Source organism: Ipomoea nil, unplaced genomic scaffold (genome assembly GCF_001879475.1).
Source record: "Ipomoea nil cultivar Tokyo-kokei standard unplaced genomic scaffold, Asagao_1.1 scaffold2854, whole genome shotgun sequence".
In the NCBI taxonomy this organism is placed as follows: domain Eukaryota; kingdom Viridiplantae; phylum Streptophyta; class Magnoliopsida; order Solanales; family Convolvulaceae; genus Ipomoea; species Ipomoea nil.
This window is the reverse complement of record NW_017619282.1, coordinates 196,807-212,902: the sequence shown is the minus strand read 5'-3', so window position 1 is coordinate 212,902 and position 16,096 is coordinate 196,807. Positions and strand designations below refer to the sequence as shown.

Genomic DNA, 16,096 nt, shown 5'->3' with positions numbered 1-16,096 from the left:
TCGCTAACGGTTATTTAAAATGATTTCAGGTACAGATTAGTCAGTACAAGAGCGCGCTAGTTGGAGCTTACGATCTAGACTTAGCAACCTTTCTTCATAGTACTTAGTTGTTTGGCCTGTGAGCCTTTATGGATGTTTTATGACGTTTGGATATTTATTTCTAGTTTTCGTCTGTGCATCTAGTTTTGATGGACTAGATGTGGCATGACATCCCTAGACTTTGTTATTAAGCTTCCGTATTACATTTTTACTTATACCAGTTAGACTCTTTTATCTAAATCTCTTAAGTTTTAATTGCTTAAAAGTATGCCTAATTTTTTGGGGTGTTACAATTTTGAATTTTGATGGAGAGGGTTGCTCTGTTTGCTTAAAAGTTTATTATTAAAAATGCCAACTCAGCTGCCACATAAACAGGTAAGCTGCTAAAATTGGTGGTAACCTGCTATCAGGTAGAATTGTATACATTTTGAGTTTTCAGTGCCTAATTACACTTTCTTTTCGTCCAGTGACCTAATTGCATTTTAGGTTATGTTCAGTGGGCAATTTGAACCTTATTCCTTTTTAATAATAGTATTGATTCTTATACACTAGACCACTACCTTGGAAAATGAATGATTTGTCCCCATACATGAACGCCGCCGTGGTGCCGATTTATATTCGCAGGAATGGGAAGCTAACGTCATAGGTATGACCTCACTGGTGACGTCCGACAAGGATATGCCACGTAGCTCCAAGGACGGAAGCAACGTCGTCCTGTGCTCCTGGAAAGCATCTACGAAGCCGGTAATTTTAAATTTTTTTTCTAAAAAAAAAAATATTAAAAAGACGACAAAAACAGCAGAAAATTAAAGGCAATAACAATTAACGATAAATAGAGAGAGAGCCATACACGTACAGTCCCGGGAGATAAGTATAATCATCATAGCGTCTCATCGACGCACTGTCCTGGTGTGCTTGATCGCTCCAGAAATATAATGGAGAATTCTCAATTTCAAAACCCTGATAACGCCGGAGTATTATTCGTCGATGCGCCGGAATACTATCTGTCCGATTATCTCCTGCCGGAAAATATCTCGCCGGCGGCGGAGCAACACTGTTGGCCGAAAACTATGGTGCCGACGGAATCTGTCGGCAGTGGATCTTCCAACCCGATTCCAACCTCTAGTAACATGCAAGTGCTATTTATTTATTTATTTATTTATTTATTTTGGCATATTAATTAATTTAAACTTTTTTTTGGATAGTATATATTTATAATGGTAGTGGATGGTTTTAAGAAAGAAATAAATCAAGATATAAGAAATATATAAATAACGATATTTGAATATATATATATATATATATATATATATATATATATATATATATATAGAGAGAGAGAGAGAGAGAATAGGGTCCCAATGAGAATACTTGCTTAGGTGAGAACGTGTGAACAAATCGTGTGCATCCATCTAATTGTTTAGATTAGATTAAGTGTCTGTGAACGCAAATTAAATTTGTGCAAATGCACTTAATCACGTTTGCACACACTTAATCTAATCTAGATCATTAAAAATATTATATAGATGCACACGATTTGTTCTCACGTTCTTACATAAACAAGTGTTCTTATATGATCCTATATATATATATGCAAAAAATACAACTGTATGTTTGTGTTTGATTAGTTGATAGCATTAATTAGCTTATTGTAGAAAGATGTTTGATAAATTAGTTGTTAGCTATTTATCGAAAAAATTACTTTGAGCAGTTTTTTGAATTTTAGCATTTGGAACAATAAGCTATTACAGAAAACTAATTAATCAAGCATTTATATTAAGTGTTATTCAAGCTAAGTTAAACAATAAATAATGGTCAAATAATTTAAAATTGTTTGAACTATGTTATCAAATAGGGCCAATAATGGGACCAAGAAGAAAGTGCAGCGGGCAAAGTGTAGGATTGCATTTAGAATTAAAACTGAACTAGAGACTCTGGATGATGGATTCAAATGGAGAAAGTACGGCAAGAAGATGGTTAAGACCAGTCCAAATCCCAGGTATTTATTATATATAATAATTTATTCACCTCTAATTAATTTCCACTTTTTACACACACCTATATATGCACCTATCTGATATTCCAGAAAAGAGTATATTAGATATCTCGCGAATATATACCACACAAATTATATAATATTTATTTAAAGCAAAATTAATTTATAATGAGAGAGAACGATCGATCAAATTGTTGATTATATATATTAATTATGAATGAACGAAAATAAGAATAAGGTAACAAATTATGAATAAAAAATATTATTTAACTCCATCATACCTACAATAGAGAGTAATATATAATTGAGAAATTAAATTTAAACAATATACTCGATCAGTATATATGATTTTAAGAACCAGAAGTGTGGCTAATTAATCAGTTTGTGTAATTTTTGTAGAAATATATATTTTATAAGATGAATGATGATATGATGGCCATCATTAATATTACATGCGCATAGCGAAGTGCAAATTAAATATATCTAATTAATATTCATCTTAATCATGATTAACGGTGATCCACTTCAACCTTTTGCTTTTGAAACAACTTCAATTTAACCTTATGGGTAATCGCACTTTTGGTCCCTCAATTAGTGCTCATTCTGCAATGTCATCCTTAGTTCCCAATTTGAACACATTTGGCCCCTCAATTGTTCAACCATTAAGCAGATTTGGTCCTTCTGTCTATATGGACGTTTAACACCGTTTAAAGCATGGGTAAAAGTGGAATTTCACATAGCATTATTTATAATAAGTAGGGGAAATCGCACTTTTGGTCCCTCAATTAGTGCTCAATCTGCAATGTCATCCTTAGTTCCCAATTTGAACACAATTGGTCCCTCAATCATTTGACCATTAAGCAGATTTGGTCCTTCTGTGAGACCATCAGTTTAACTTCGTTTAAATCAGGGGTATAATTGAAATTTCACATGAGTAAGAATTGAAAGTAGTCTAGCCATCAACATAGCTGTGATTTCCGGTGATGATGGTCTGGTAAATGTTGTCACCGATCATCATCAAGTATTTCTTGTTCTTAGCAATGGAGACGTATTCCTCGTACACGCCGGAAATCACGTATACGAAGAAGTAGACGCCGTCGGACAGAGTGTTGTTGGGAGCAGCGACGACGTCGTCATTAATGGTGGCAAAATTTCCACTCCCATCTTAACTCACAACCACAATGTCAGTCACCAGAACCTGGTCATCTTCCTGAGTTTGCAAGAGCTTTCTCCGGCTAACTCGCTCGAAAATCGCCTTCGTCCGTTCCGCCATCTTCAGAAGCAAACGCCCGTTCCGGAACCCAAGCTGTTTCTTGGTCGGACGCCAAGCTGCAGCGCCGGCGCCGGCGGCCTTCTTCTTCCTCGGCACCGGATAAGGATTTGCAGATGGAGAGTCGGCCATAGTCGTAGACATTGGAAGAAGAGTTGTTGCTGGGGAGAACAATTTGGCAGTAAGATGGGTAGGGAGTGGACTTGTAAATGGTGGATGCCGAGACACTTCTCGACGGTGGCGGAGCATCTGCGGCGGTGAAAATAACAACCGGGCAGAGAAATGGGAAAAATTCGCTTATTATATTCAAGGCTACGTGAAATTTCAATTATACTCCTGATTTAAACGGAGTTAAACTGATGGTCTCACAGAAGAACCAAACCTGCTTAATGGTCAAATAATTGAGGGACCAATTGTGTTCAAATTGGAAACTAAGGATGACATTGCAGATTGGGCACTAATTGAGGGACCAAAAGTGCGATTTTCCCTACTTATTATAAATAATGCTATGTGAAATTCCACTTTTACCCATGCTTTAAACGGTGTTAAACGGTCATATAGACAGAAGGACCAAATCTGCTTAATGGTTGAATAATTGAGGGACCAAATGTGTTCAAATTCTGAACTAAGGATGACATTGCTAAATGGGCACTAATTGAGGGACCAAAAGTGAGATTAGCCCTTAACCTTATTTTAATCTTTATATTATTTGATTTACGAGAAAATTAATTTACAATTATTACCTAAAGAATTTCTTTTATATATATATATATATATATATATATATATATATATATATATATATATATTGTGTTTGCGCTAGAGTAAATTGTTGCCTAGTCATAGGAAGAAATGCATACTCTTCAATTCCAAAATAAGTCTTTGAGTTAGAGTCTTATAAATGGACTAATAGATAATGCTACAAATTTCTTCTAAATAATTGACGTTCGTCAATGATTTAATTTAACATTAATCAAAAATCAAAATTATTATCGAGTATTGAAAATCATAATGCCAAAAAAAAGAAAACAATAAATTTAAAATTTTGTTCTAATATAATGGATACAGGTGATAAATGATCGAGATCGTTCAGTGTTCTAATACCTCTAGCAGCCTTTGGCTTTGCATGCCCTACATACACTAACTAGTACCTACCCATCATTAGCCGTAATCACCATAATCACTACAAGCGGAACTTCTACTGCTGCCGTGGGGGGAGCACTAGCGGAGCTTCTACTACTAGTACTGCGTATCAAGTTCCTCCAATTGCCCTCAATTTCAAGAAAGAAAATCGCAGGTCCAAGGTTAGACGCTAAATAGGAGGAACCCAGATTCGCGGCACAATCGGGTAAGAATCCTCTGATTTCTCCTTCAAATGAGAGTGAAGGCGTCGGTGATGCAATTTCTGGAGAGTGAGCAACCGGTGTCAAAGCTCTTGAACTCGGAGGAGGCGTCGTAGAGGTGGTCATCGGTGACGTCAGGGTGGAGGTCGCCGACGTATAAGGACGCCGGAGGCAACGACTTGGAGAAAACGACGGCGTTACTCCAACGAAGCACAGATGAGAGAGAGAGGCGTTTGGGTTTGGGAAAATAAAATAATAAAAATACAAGAGATAAGCTTCCCTTTGGTCAGCTCAGTAATCCCTCTTTGGATTTGTAGTGTGAAAATTATCTCTGTTTTCCGAATTCCGGCATGACATCTGCTCAGGAGGAAAGAAAACCAGCGAAAAGCTTAACTTGGGGAAGAGAAAAGAGTTTTTTTGCGATTTTGGTCCCATGACTATAGTGTCACTAAAAATTTTGATCCACGACTTTTAAAATTTACAGAATTGGTACACGATTATTACTTTCTTAATAAAAATAGTCCTTCCGGCAAACTCTCCGTCAATTGTTCACGGGTAATTTTTTTTCTCCTTTTTCACAAGAGTATAATGATTTTTCATTTACCTAAACTAATAATAATAATAATAATAATAATATTATTATTATTATTATTATTATTATTATTATTATTATTATTTAGGTCATTAGTTTAGGTAAATGAAAAGACCATTATACCCTTGTGAAAAAGGAGAAAAAAAAAATTTTCCGGTGAACAATTGACGGAGAATTCGCCAGAAGGACTATTTTTGCTAAGAAAGTAATAATCGTGGACAAATTCTGCAAGTTTTAAAAGTCGTGGATCAAAGTTGTTAGTGACACTATAGTCGTGGGATCAAAACTGCAAAAAATCGAAGAGAAAACATAGAAAGGCAGAAATATCTTTGGATTACACGGTAAATTGACGAAATTCTTAACGGTGGACTAAAAGTGGAACGCATTTAATAATATGGGGCGCAATGTGATATAAAAAATAAAAAAAAAATAAAAAAAAAAAACTATAAGGAACTACAATTAAAAAGACCCCTATAAAAATAGGACCAAAAATGGAATTCACTCCCCTACCAATATATTAAGTTGATGATGGCCGCAGCCAATTAATCTTTGTACTATACGTCTATACGTTGCATTTATCTTTGGTTCCCTGGTAAAATAAATAAATAAAAAAAATAAAAATAAATTAAAAAAAAAGTAAGAATATCAATTGTATCCAATTATCTTGAGGGACCTAATTTTCTCCCACCATGAATGAGGGGACGAGAATAGATTTTAAGGAATATGAAAATGAAAGGGGGGTTTGGAAATTTTCATTGTCTAATTAACGAGAATAGTTATATATATATATATATATATATATATATATATATATATATATATATACACACATATGAAGGTTCAAGTGCGGCGGTGCGGCGTCACCAATAGTTCATCAAATATACACCATCAACGTTAGGAAAATACACCACAAAAACACACAAGAATTAGGTATGCATCACCAAAAACACAGCATTAGGTGTGAGTAAAAACACCATACAGTGTTCGAAAATACATCATTAGGGGTGGTGAGTTATATGGTTTTTTTTTTTTTTTTTGGGTCTGTTGTGCATTTTTTTGGTGTTTTTTTGCATTTCATTGTGGTGCGTTTCTCTTACACTGTTGGTGCATGTTGTTAACACTGTTGGTGTATTCTGAAATTTCGCCGCATTTGAACTTTCTTCTATATATATATATATATATATATATATATATATATAGAGTAAATACCCAAAATGGTCCCTCGACTATAGCTAAATTTACAAATTGGTCCTTAACTTTCAATTTTAACCAAGAGTAAATACTCAAAATGGTCCCTCGACTATAGCTAAATTCACAAATTGGTCCTCGAGTTTCAATTTCAACCAATTAAGTCCTTAACTTTGTAATTTTGACACGATTTGGTCCTCCATCTATTTGACCGTTTCTTGACCGTGATCGACGATCTCCAGAAGAACCTTCAGCTCTCGTCGGAGCACGTGAAGGCCTCCAGGATGACGTTGCACTGGTTCAGAAACATGTCGTCTTCTTCGCTCTGGTACGAACTCAACTACATTGAATCCAAAGGGAGGATGAAGAAAGGCGGCCGGATTTGGTAGATTGCTTTCGACAGTGGATTCAAATGTAACAGTGCGGTTTGGAAATGCAACTAGAACCTCAAAAAACCGACAATAAACCATGAAATACATATATATCCTCATACTCAGGTGCTACAGGTACTTTTAATATTCTAGTCACATCTGTGGGGATAAAAATATCTGTTAGAATATTTGGATCCCAAGTTCCAGTTTCCTAATCAATCAAACCCTTTACCGGCGCCTAAGCCAAATAGGGGACTTTTTCTGTCTGTATCATTGGATCATGCTCATCTAAGAGCCACGGGTGCTCCCAAATGAGGGTTGTTCCTCCATCTTCAATTCTGCGCCTGACTCCACTACAGACCAGGTCCTGAGCTGCCATAATACTACGCCAACAGAAGCTCGGATTATTTCCTAGATTTGCATTGAAAAAAGTTCCCTTAGGATAATATCTGGCCTTATACACTCTTGAGACCAATGAATTTGGCTTAGTAAGAAAACGTCATGCTTGCTTGCCTAACATTGCTATGTTAAACGCACGTAGTTCCTTAAACCCTAAGCCCCCATGTTTTTTTGGTATGCACAATTTATCCCAGGCTTTCCAGTGAATACCACAGTCATTCCCAGATCCCCACCAGTACCGATTCATGGCTCGTTCAATAGCTATGCAGGTTCCCACAGGCAATAAAAATACACTCATTGAGAAAGTAGGCATAGCATGAGCCACACTTTTCAATAAAACTTCCTTACCAACCTGTGATAACAACTTTTTATTCCATGAACCAATTCTTTGCCTGATCTTATCCTCAATATATGAAAAGACTGCTTTTCTATTTCTTCGTATAAAAGATGGTAGGCCCAAATATTTTCCAAAGTTAGGAGCCTGTACCACCCCCAAAATTTGTGCCACATCATCTCTGTCCTCTCCCCGTGTATTCTTACTATAACATATACTAGACTTATGGAAATTCACCACTTGTCAAGACAACTTCTCATACCGTGTCAAGCATTGCTTAATTACTCCCGCCTCCTGAGTATTAGCTTTAAAAAATAACAGACTGTCATCAGCAAAAAACAAATGAGAAATAGGTGGCGCCCACCTTGCGACCCTGCAACCATGTATTGTTCCACGAATCTGTTCTTGTTGTAGCAATAGAGAAAGCACTTCAGCACAAAGAATGAAGAGATAAGGGGAGAGAGGATCTCCCTGCCTTAAACCGCATGTTGGGGTAATAGGTAGACTACGAGAGCCATCAAACAAAATATTATATGATACCGTATAGCTGGTGCTCTCTTAGCGTATAGCTGGTGCTCTCTTAGAGTTTGTAAGGTTATGCGGAGGTGCCTTTCATGTCCTTCCTTGTTTCGGGAGTAGCCTAGGATGTCGTCAATGAATACAATGACGAAGTCATCCAGGTGGGGTCGGAATACTCGGTTCATGAGGTCCATGAGTATGGCGGGTGCGGGGTGGAGTCGTCCTTGTAGCCGTGCCCCTAGGTACTCTTAGTTGAACCCCCGGTTGTTGCCCATAAGTTCTTTGTGGATCTATCAAAGATCAACCTCGTGTCTTGAAGTAGAACGAGGCTATCTCTACGTGGCGTTCCTCTGGGCATTCTCCTAACCCGAGGATTTTGTTGAAGGTTCGGATTCAGTCTTCGAGGAGTGTGGGATCCTTGACTGTCTTCTTATTGGCGCCATGTTGCTGGTTTTCAGGGTCAATATTTATTGTAATGATGAGTCAGTGTGCTGCACCCTTACCTTGGTGTGGTAAGCGTAGGGAGAGTTCTTTTAGAGAGAGATAAAGTGAGGGGAGGTTATGTGTAGGTTTCACAATCTCACCGCGCGTCCTAAGATTCCTGAATCCCATGTTCCTTAATACCTAGAGTTCAAGCCTAATGTCCTAAAGTCGGGTCTTAAGAGTCTTATCTTAGGGTCAAACTTAGGCTCTGATACCAACTGTAACACCCCGAAATTTTGAAACTTTTAAAACTTATATAATAAAGGTAAATCTTCATTAAATCCCGAAATCAAACATAAGAGTATGGGGTGCTATGCCACACCTGAGCTAGAGAACTCAGGTGCACAGGCTAACTAACTAAAATCCTCAAATAACGTCAATACATAAGCATGGCACGCAGGCCGAAAGGGAAACTAGCTACTCTACGCCTCGAATCTCTAGCGCGCTCTGGGATCTACTCATCTATGCCTGAAAGCCAAATATATCTGTTCAGCGAGAGATGCTGGTAACCCACTCCAACGCGTTGAAATACAATATAGGTATATATTTAGATATAGATATAGGAAAACCATTTTGAAGCAGGAAGATATATACTTAGGAGACTCTAGCTTTAAAATCAGGGATAGACTCAGCAAATAGGGACAAGCACATTAATCAATGATAAACAATTAAGTAGAGATAACATCATAAGGAATACGCATCTAAGGTCACAGATTCAAAAACACATCATCATTCAAGTATCATCCATATCACATAATCATTGATGGCGCCACGTGACCAATCGCATGCCCCGAACATGAGGGTTAATGCCTATAGCATTAACACGGCCCCGCAGCACCCTACCTCAGTACCGCGGTACGAGGGGAGTTGATCGCAACCAACCCTTTGAGAACCGCTGACGAACTCAACGTCGGACCACGATCCAACACACCGTTGACGCGCCCAGTCGGTGGACCGCGATCCCCTTTACAAGGGGGGGCTTACGACCCTACACACCGTTGATGCGCACAATCGGCGGGCCGTAGCGGATCAAGCCCGACACACCGCTGAGCTAAACTCAGTCGGTGGGCAAAGATCCTCGGAGACTACGGTCCTACATACCGATGTCCCACCACTCGGTGGGTCGCAGCCAGTCGTAGCCCTACACACCGCCTGATTACTCAGGTCGGTGGACTACAACCTTCCTCGGCTTGTTGGCCCCATACCGCCTGGCGCATCCCGGTCGGTGGGTCATATCACCGAGGCCCATGTGGACCTTCAGTCCTATACATAATCTTTATATACCTGACAGGTCTCTACCAGCCTGGTTAACAGTTGAGATGGTTCTCAACCCATTCAACTGCCCGTATAGTGGACCTCAATCCTATATCATATCAATATCCCTGACCGATCTTAACCGGCCTGGTTAACAGTTGGGATGGTTCTCAGCCCATTCAACTGCCCGTATAGCCCAATTGGTCTTAACCAAGTTGGGGTCATGCATCACGTAACACACAATAGCACATAATAACACATAATTCACATAGGGAAGGGGGAGACATATAATTAAGCTTACATGTGATCATTCACACACTAAGAATAGTTCTTAAGGGCTCATATAACTTCCACCTAGGTCCACGGGTTACCAATTCAACTAGCATGCAATTCCTAAGACTCGTTTAACCTACGAATGGTACCCGAAATTCCAAACTAGACTCAGGCACGACAAACGGGGTCCGTTGGGACACCATGGGAGACGGGGAACCCGGGGACCCGGGGTGGGGTGTGGACCAGCGGGTAGCCGGTGGGTGGGGGTCACCCGCCGGCTGCCCGCCGGTGGGCGCTGTTCCGGGCAGCGGGTAGCCGGCTGCCCGGTGGCTGCCCGCTGCCGGGCAGCGCCTCTTTGGGCAACGGGTAGGTGGTGGGTTCCCCCACCCCCACCTACCCCCCACTGACTCTTTTCTCATATATTCGTCCCGGGGACCTTTGTGGAACCCGAAACCATGCTTAGACACTTTTAAACGCAAATAACGACTCCACGTAAGCAATTAACGGATCAAAAGCAAGGATCATGTAGGACTTATCCTATTATGACTTCTAAATGTAAACAACACCCGAACATGCGAATTCCCACCCAAATACAAATCGAGAACATCATAATACAAATTCCCAATCCAACCTAGGGCTCTAATCCCACCCAGATCATCAAGAACATATTTAATCTTTAACATCAAGAAAATATCAAGATTCGTCAAGAATCATCATATCATAATCAAGAACTTCTTCTTAACATTAAGATCATCAAGATTATCAAGAAAGCATATAAATCATCTTATCAATCATCAAGAACATAACATAATTATCGTAGAAGAATTCAATCAAGACACAAGAATATAGAGGGAGGCCAAGGAAGGAGATTATAGCGAAGAAAATAGGTTTTGTTGAGACATGGGTTACCTCTTAGCCTTAATTAATTCCTTGGCTATGAAGGGTCTTTCTTTAAGCTTTCTTCTTTCTTGATTTCTCCTAAGGGGATTCTTGGAACTTCTTGTGTGGTGAGAGATTATTGTGGTGAAAGATCTAGGTGCCTTCTATATCCCTATTTATATATTTAAGACTCCTAATTAGGGCCTGAATGGTATGGGTTTACTAATTCTATTCCTTATAGGACTAAGGACTTGTTTTAGGGATAAGGGTCCATAGTGGACCATATTAATTAATTAAAGAGAAGCCTAATCATAATCTGAATAGTAAAAGGCCTACTTCCTTTATTCCTAATAGGCCTAAGACTCTCATTTAGGCAAGGGTCCACGGTTCATGGTGGACCTCATTAATTAATTAAAGGGAAACCTAACCAAATTAAATCATATTTAATTATTATTAACGGGATTAATTAAATAATTAATCCGGGATTGAAGGCCGTAACACGGGGTGTTACACTGGTGCTTTATCCGGGAACATGGCAGATAACGCCACTTTCACCTCTGCCACCTCAAACGGGCGCAAAAACTCATCATTCTGTGTCTGTGTTACTCGGGCAAAACATTCTCAAAAAAAATTTCATCATTCCCAGACTGGCCAGAACTAAAAATATTACGATAATAGTCCAGAATAACAGTTCTCATAGCCTCCCCTTCCACCCAATCCCCTTCATTATTCATAATTTTAGACATAGTATTCTTCTTTTTACGATGAGAAGCATACCTGTGATAGAATGGGTGTTTGCATCTGCACCCTTGGGCTAGTGTTGCTTAGCTCTCTGCCTCCAGTATGTATCCTCCTGGGCCTCAATACGAGTGAGGCACTCTTCCAGTCGCTGGAACTCAACTAATGATGCCTGATCTATGCATCCTCGCAACCGTAGTTGTTTTTTCCGGAGATTCATAGCCTGCTCACCAAATTTATGGAAATGGTCGCATCCCCATCGTTTTAAGTTATTTCCACATAAATCAATACACTCGTGCAACCCCCTATGCCTTTCTTGGTCCCACGTTTTTTCCACCACCCCCTTGCATCCCTCATCATGAAGCCAAGCCATCTCAAAGCGGAACCCTCTTTTTCGTCCATCCCTCCTCCCCCGAGGATTCAGAATCCCAAGGAAAAGAGCAGAATGATCCGACTTTCGGGTTAAAATATTCAAAACACTTGCTTCTCTTACCATATCATGCCACCCCTGAGTAACTAACACCTTATCCAACCTCTCTTCAATCCAGTTCGCCGTCCCTGGCCCTATTTCCCATGTATACGGATAACCCACTATAGGCAACTGAAATAATCCACAATCATCAATCGTTTCTCCAAAGCCACGCAAGAGTGCATCTGGATGTGGGTTCCCTCCTCGTTTCTCATGCTGAAATAGAAGATCATTAAAATCACCTATGAGAACCCAGGGCAGATCGGACCTGTGAGATAATGATTTGATGAGATCCCACGAGTCATTCCGCCTTGTTCGCTGAGGAAAACCATAATATCCTGTCATTCTCCACTTATCAAAACCAGGCATAGTTACCTCCACATATACATGATTGTTTGAGTAACTCAACAACCGAGCCGTATTATTTATTTTCCATAATAATGCCAATCCGCCACCTAATCCAGTATTGTCAACATAAAAAAAACCATCAAAACCAAGTTTGATCCGGAGTCGTTCTGCGTGATCCTGACCAACCTTGGTTTCCATTAAAAATACAAAAAATGGGTTTCTTACGGGACACCATGTCCTCAACTTCTCGAAACTGTTCGTGGATTACCTAAGCCACGACAGTTCCAACTTAAGGTACTCATGATGACGGGCGGGCCTGGGAACCAGCACCCGCCATAAACAAGTTTTTTGACAAATTAACCATAGTAACATCATCATTCGTCTCCTCACGACGTCGTTTAGCGACCGCCTCCACCACCATCTCGGCCTCACAGTGTACCTCTTGTGTTTTTCGTACCACATGCGGCAGATAACCAGATCCACCGTGCCCAACACCAACCTCCGCCACCCCTCCCTCCCCCGGCACAAGCCAACCCTCCCCCACCGCCCTCGGACCACGGCGTGAACCCGCCCTCATCTCCGCCAAAAAAGGATACTCCGCAACCGGGATAGTTGCATTCCTGGCATGTATACAGAACTTATAGAGATGCCCAAGTAGTCCACAATAAAAGCAGAAATTATGGAGACCGCTCATATTTAAACAATACCCAACATGTTGACTTATCTCGCTTAACAAACTTCATACGCCTTTTAAGTGGTTTTTCAACAGGAATAGCCACACGAATACGATAGAATGCTCGCTACAGAACATTCACAAAATGGTCATCCCCCTTAACAAAAGTACCAAGATCATTACCAACCTGCTCAATAATTTTGCCTGATGTATGCCCCATTGGTAATCCATGCACCTGCACCCACATATCCACCGTATCCAAAAACACATCCTCCGGGAGCACACCATCCGCAACTTGGCGACAGACTAGGGTGCATTATCATAGGCCCAAGGACCATCATCTAGTACACGCTCCATGTCCGTTTTATGAAAAAAGACGAATAGGAACAAACGCGGTTGAATCTCTGTTACTTGGACACCCTGCATAGGTTGCCATACGAACGCCAGAACCTCACGCATGAATTCCACCTTTATAAGCTTTCGCGTCATGAAGCGGCCTACCAAGGTCCAAACCTGCTTTCCAGCGACCGTAGCAATGTCCTCCTCATCCAACGCCGGTGAGAAACCAGCCTCCTCCTCCTATAAAATCATATCAGCCCAGCTTTTCGTTACCACATCCACCTCCTCTTGAGCGGACACCGACGCCATCAACCTCCACAGTCCAGCGCTTCTAGCTTCTCCGCACAGCAGTATGTATCCGCAGCAGTAAGTCAGCCAAGAACGCCGTAGAGAAACCAATGAAAACCTAGGAGAAACCTAGTAGATGAAAGAAAACCCTAGAATTCTAGAGAGAGAATTTTCATTATCATTTTCGATTATATCGTTTGCCTAATTGTGTTGTATATCTAATCCTATTTTTAACTTGTTGTAAATCTAGTCCTTTAGTTATTAATCTGGTTGCAAATCTAGTTCATTAATTGCTAACTTAGTTCCAAATCTAGTTCTTTAATTACTAACCTAGTTGCAAATCTAGTACTTTAAATGAATGATTAAATTTGTGACTATGTCAACAATTGAAGGATTAGATTACAACAATTTAATGATTGTGATTACATTTGTAATTTGAGGACAATTAAAGAACCAAAAGTATGATTCTCCTTTATATAAAACTTTAAATAGTAAAAACCAGTGTTGCAAAAATCGCGCCTAGGCACTAGGCGTCGCCTGGCCGCGGTGAGGAAGGCCGGAATCGGCCTCCTCCACGGCCAGGCGGCGGTTTGGCCGTCCAATTTCTCAAAATAATGCTTCTTTTGGTCTTAATTTTAGTTTTTGATGTGTTTAGATGATTTCAACAATATTTTGAACAATTTTATAGCCACTTAAATAAATAGTTTTTAAGAAAAAACTTTGGGAACCTTAGTAAATTTTTATAATTTTTAGTTTTATAAGAAAATTAAAAAAAATTAAAATATAATAATAATAATAATAATAATAATAATAATAATAATTAAGCGAGCGCCTAGGGAGCACCTAACGTATTTTGCAACATTGGTAAAACTAGTAATTTTAATTTATTCACTGAAACAAAAATTTAAAATTCAACCCATATTGATAGAAATTATATTGTGACATTTTGAATAGGAACTATTACAAATGTTCTAGTGGAGGATGCAGTGTGAAGAAGAGGGTGGAAAGGGACAGAGAGGATTCAAGATACATAATTGCAACGTATGAAGGAGTGCACAACCATGAAAGCCCATGTGTGCTTTACTACACTAATGAAATGTATACCACACTACCTATCGAGGCTCATGGATGGGCTTTACAACCTTCCTCCTTACCGTCATCTTCTTTATGATAATTCTTGTGTAATTTTAGTTTTGTTTATCTCTCTCTCTCTCTCTCTCTCTCTCTCTCTCTCTCTCTCTCTCTTTAATCCTTATTATGTAAGTCTAACCATAAACCTAGTTTTAGACTTGGTGTTATTATATATTGACTTATTTTTATGTATATTGTCATCTCTTAAATTGTTAAATATCAAGATATTCATAACTATTTTAACAATATTTTAAATAGTGTCCACTTAAGCATCCGCAAAAAGCTCAATCGCTATTTCCGACCACCTAATGAAGCGGTCATAAATAGCGTCCAAAATTATTAAGTGGTCGGAAAAAGGTCGTTGGTTGGAAGATGCATTGACCTTATTTTAGTGGTCGGAAATATATTTTTTTTTTTTTAAACGAGAAATATATATCATTAAATAATATCTAAGCTCAAAACGTGAGCAATGGAGGGAAACGAGATAGAAAGACAGTCCATACAGTCAGACATCGACAAGGCGTCCCTAGCTAGACAATGAGCAACCTTGTTCGCAGACCGTTTAGCCAACAAAAAGTTTAAGTTTGTGAAACTAGAAGCTATGTATCTAATATCATCAAGTATGAGATCAAAGTATGAAATAGAGTCATAAGAATGATGAATGTCATTAATAGCTTGTAGACAGTCACTCTCCACTTGAATGTTGTCAACATGTTGATCTTTAATTCACTTCAATTCGAGGCCTCCCGAATTCCAATGGCTTATGCCTCTGTTGGTTTATAAGCACTGCACCAAGGTAGATGCCTCGCTGCTATAAGATTGCTTGTAAAATCATGGAGGACAAAACCGAATCCCATCTTGCTATGATCAAGAGTTGCGTCAACGTTAAGCTTGAGGATTCCCGGTGGGGGTCTGGACCAAGCAAGCACTCTCGTGTGAAGACTTGGCAGCAGTATTAATAGTAGCATTAATAGAAGATCATTCAGATAGAAAATTTTGTGCAAAGTGTCAGATAAAGGACGGCGATAAGATGGACTGATTCTAAATATTTTCATTTCTTGCATCCCAAATCTTCTAACAAATAGAGATAATAACACATAAATCATGATCAAATTTGGTTGAGAAAAGAAGCTCGAGTTATTCAGATAGAGTGGAGCTAGAGAAGTATTC

The 16,096-nt window shown here is 39.4% G+C and overlaps 1 protein-coding gene across 1 annotated transcript; it reads left to right on the top strand.

Annotated features, from left to right (window-relative positions):
• The first annotated feature begins 886 nt into the window (after window positions 1-886).
• LOC109160620 (probable WRKY transcription factor 51) lies at window positions 887-15,118 on the top strand. Its single transcript, XM_019308895.1, has 3 exons — window positions 887-1,171; window positions 1,895-2,038; window positions 14,750-15,118. Exons 1-3 carry the CDS (start codon window positions 975-977, stop codon window positions 14,964-14,966), a joined length of 558 nt encoding a protein of 185 aa, XP_019164440.1. The 5' UTR covers window positions 887-974; the 3' UTR covers window positions 14,967-15,118.
• Window positions 15,119-16,096: the final 978 nt, after the last annotated feature.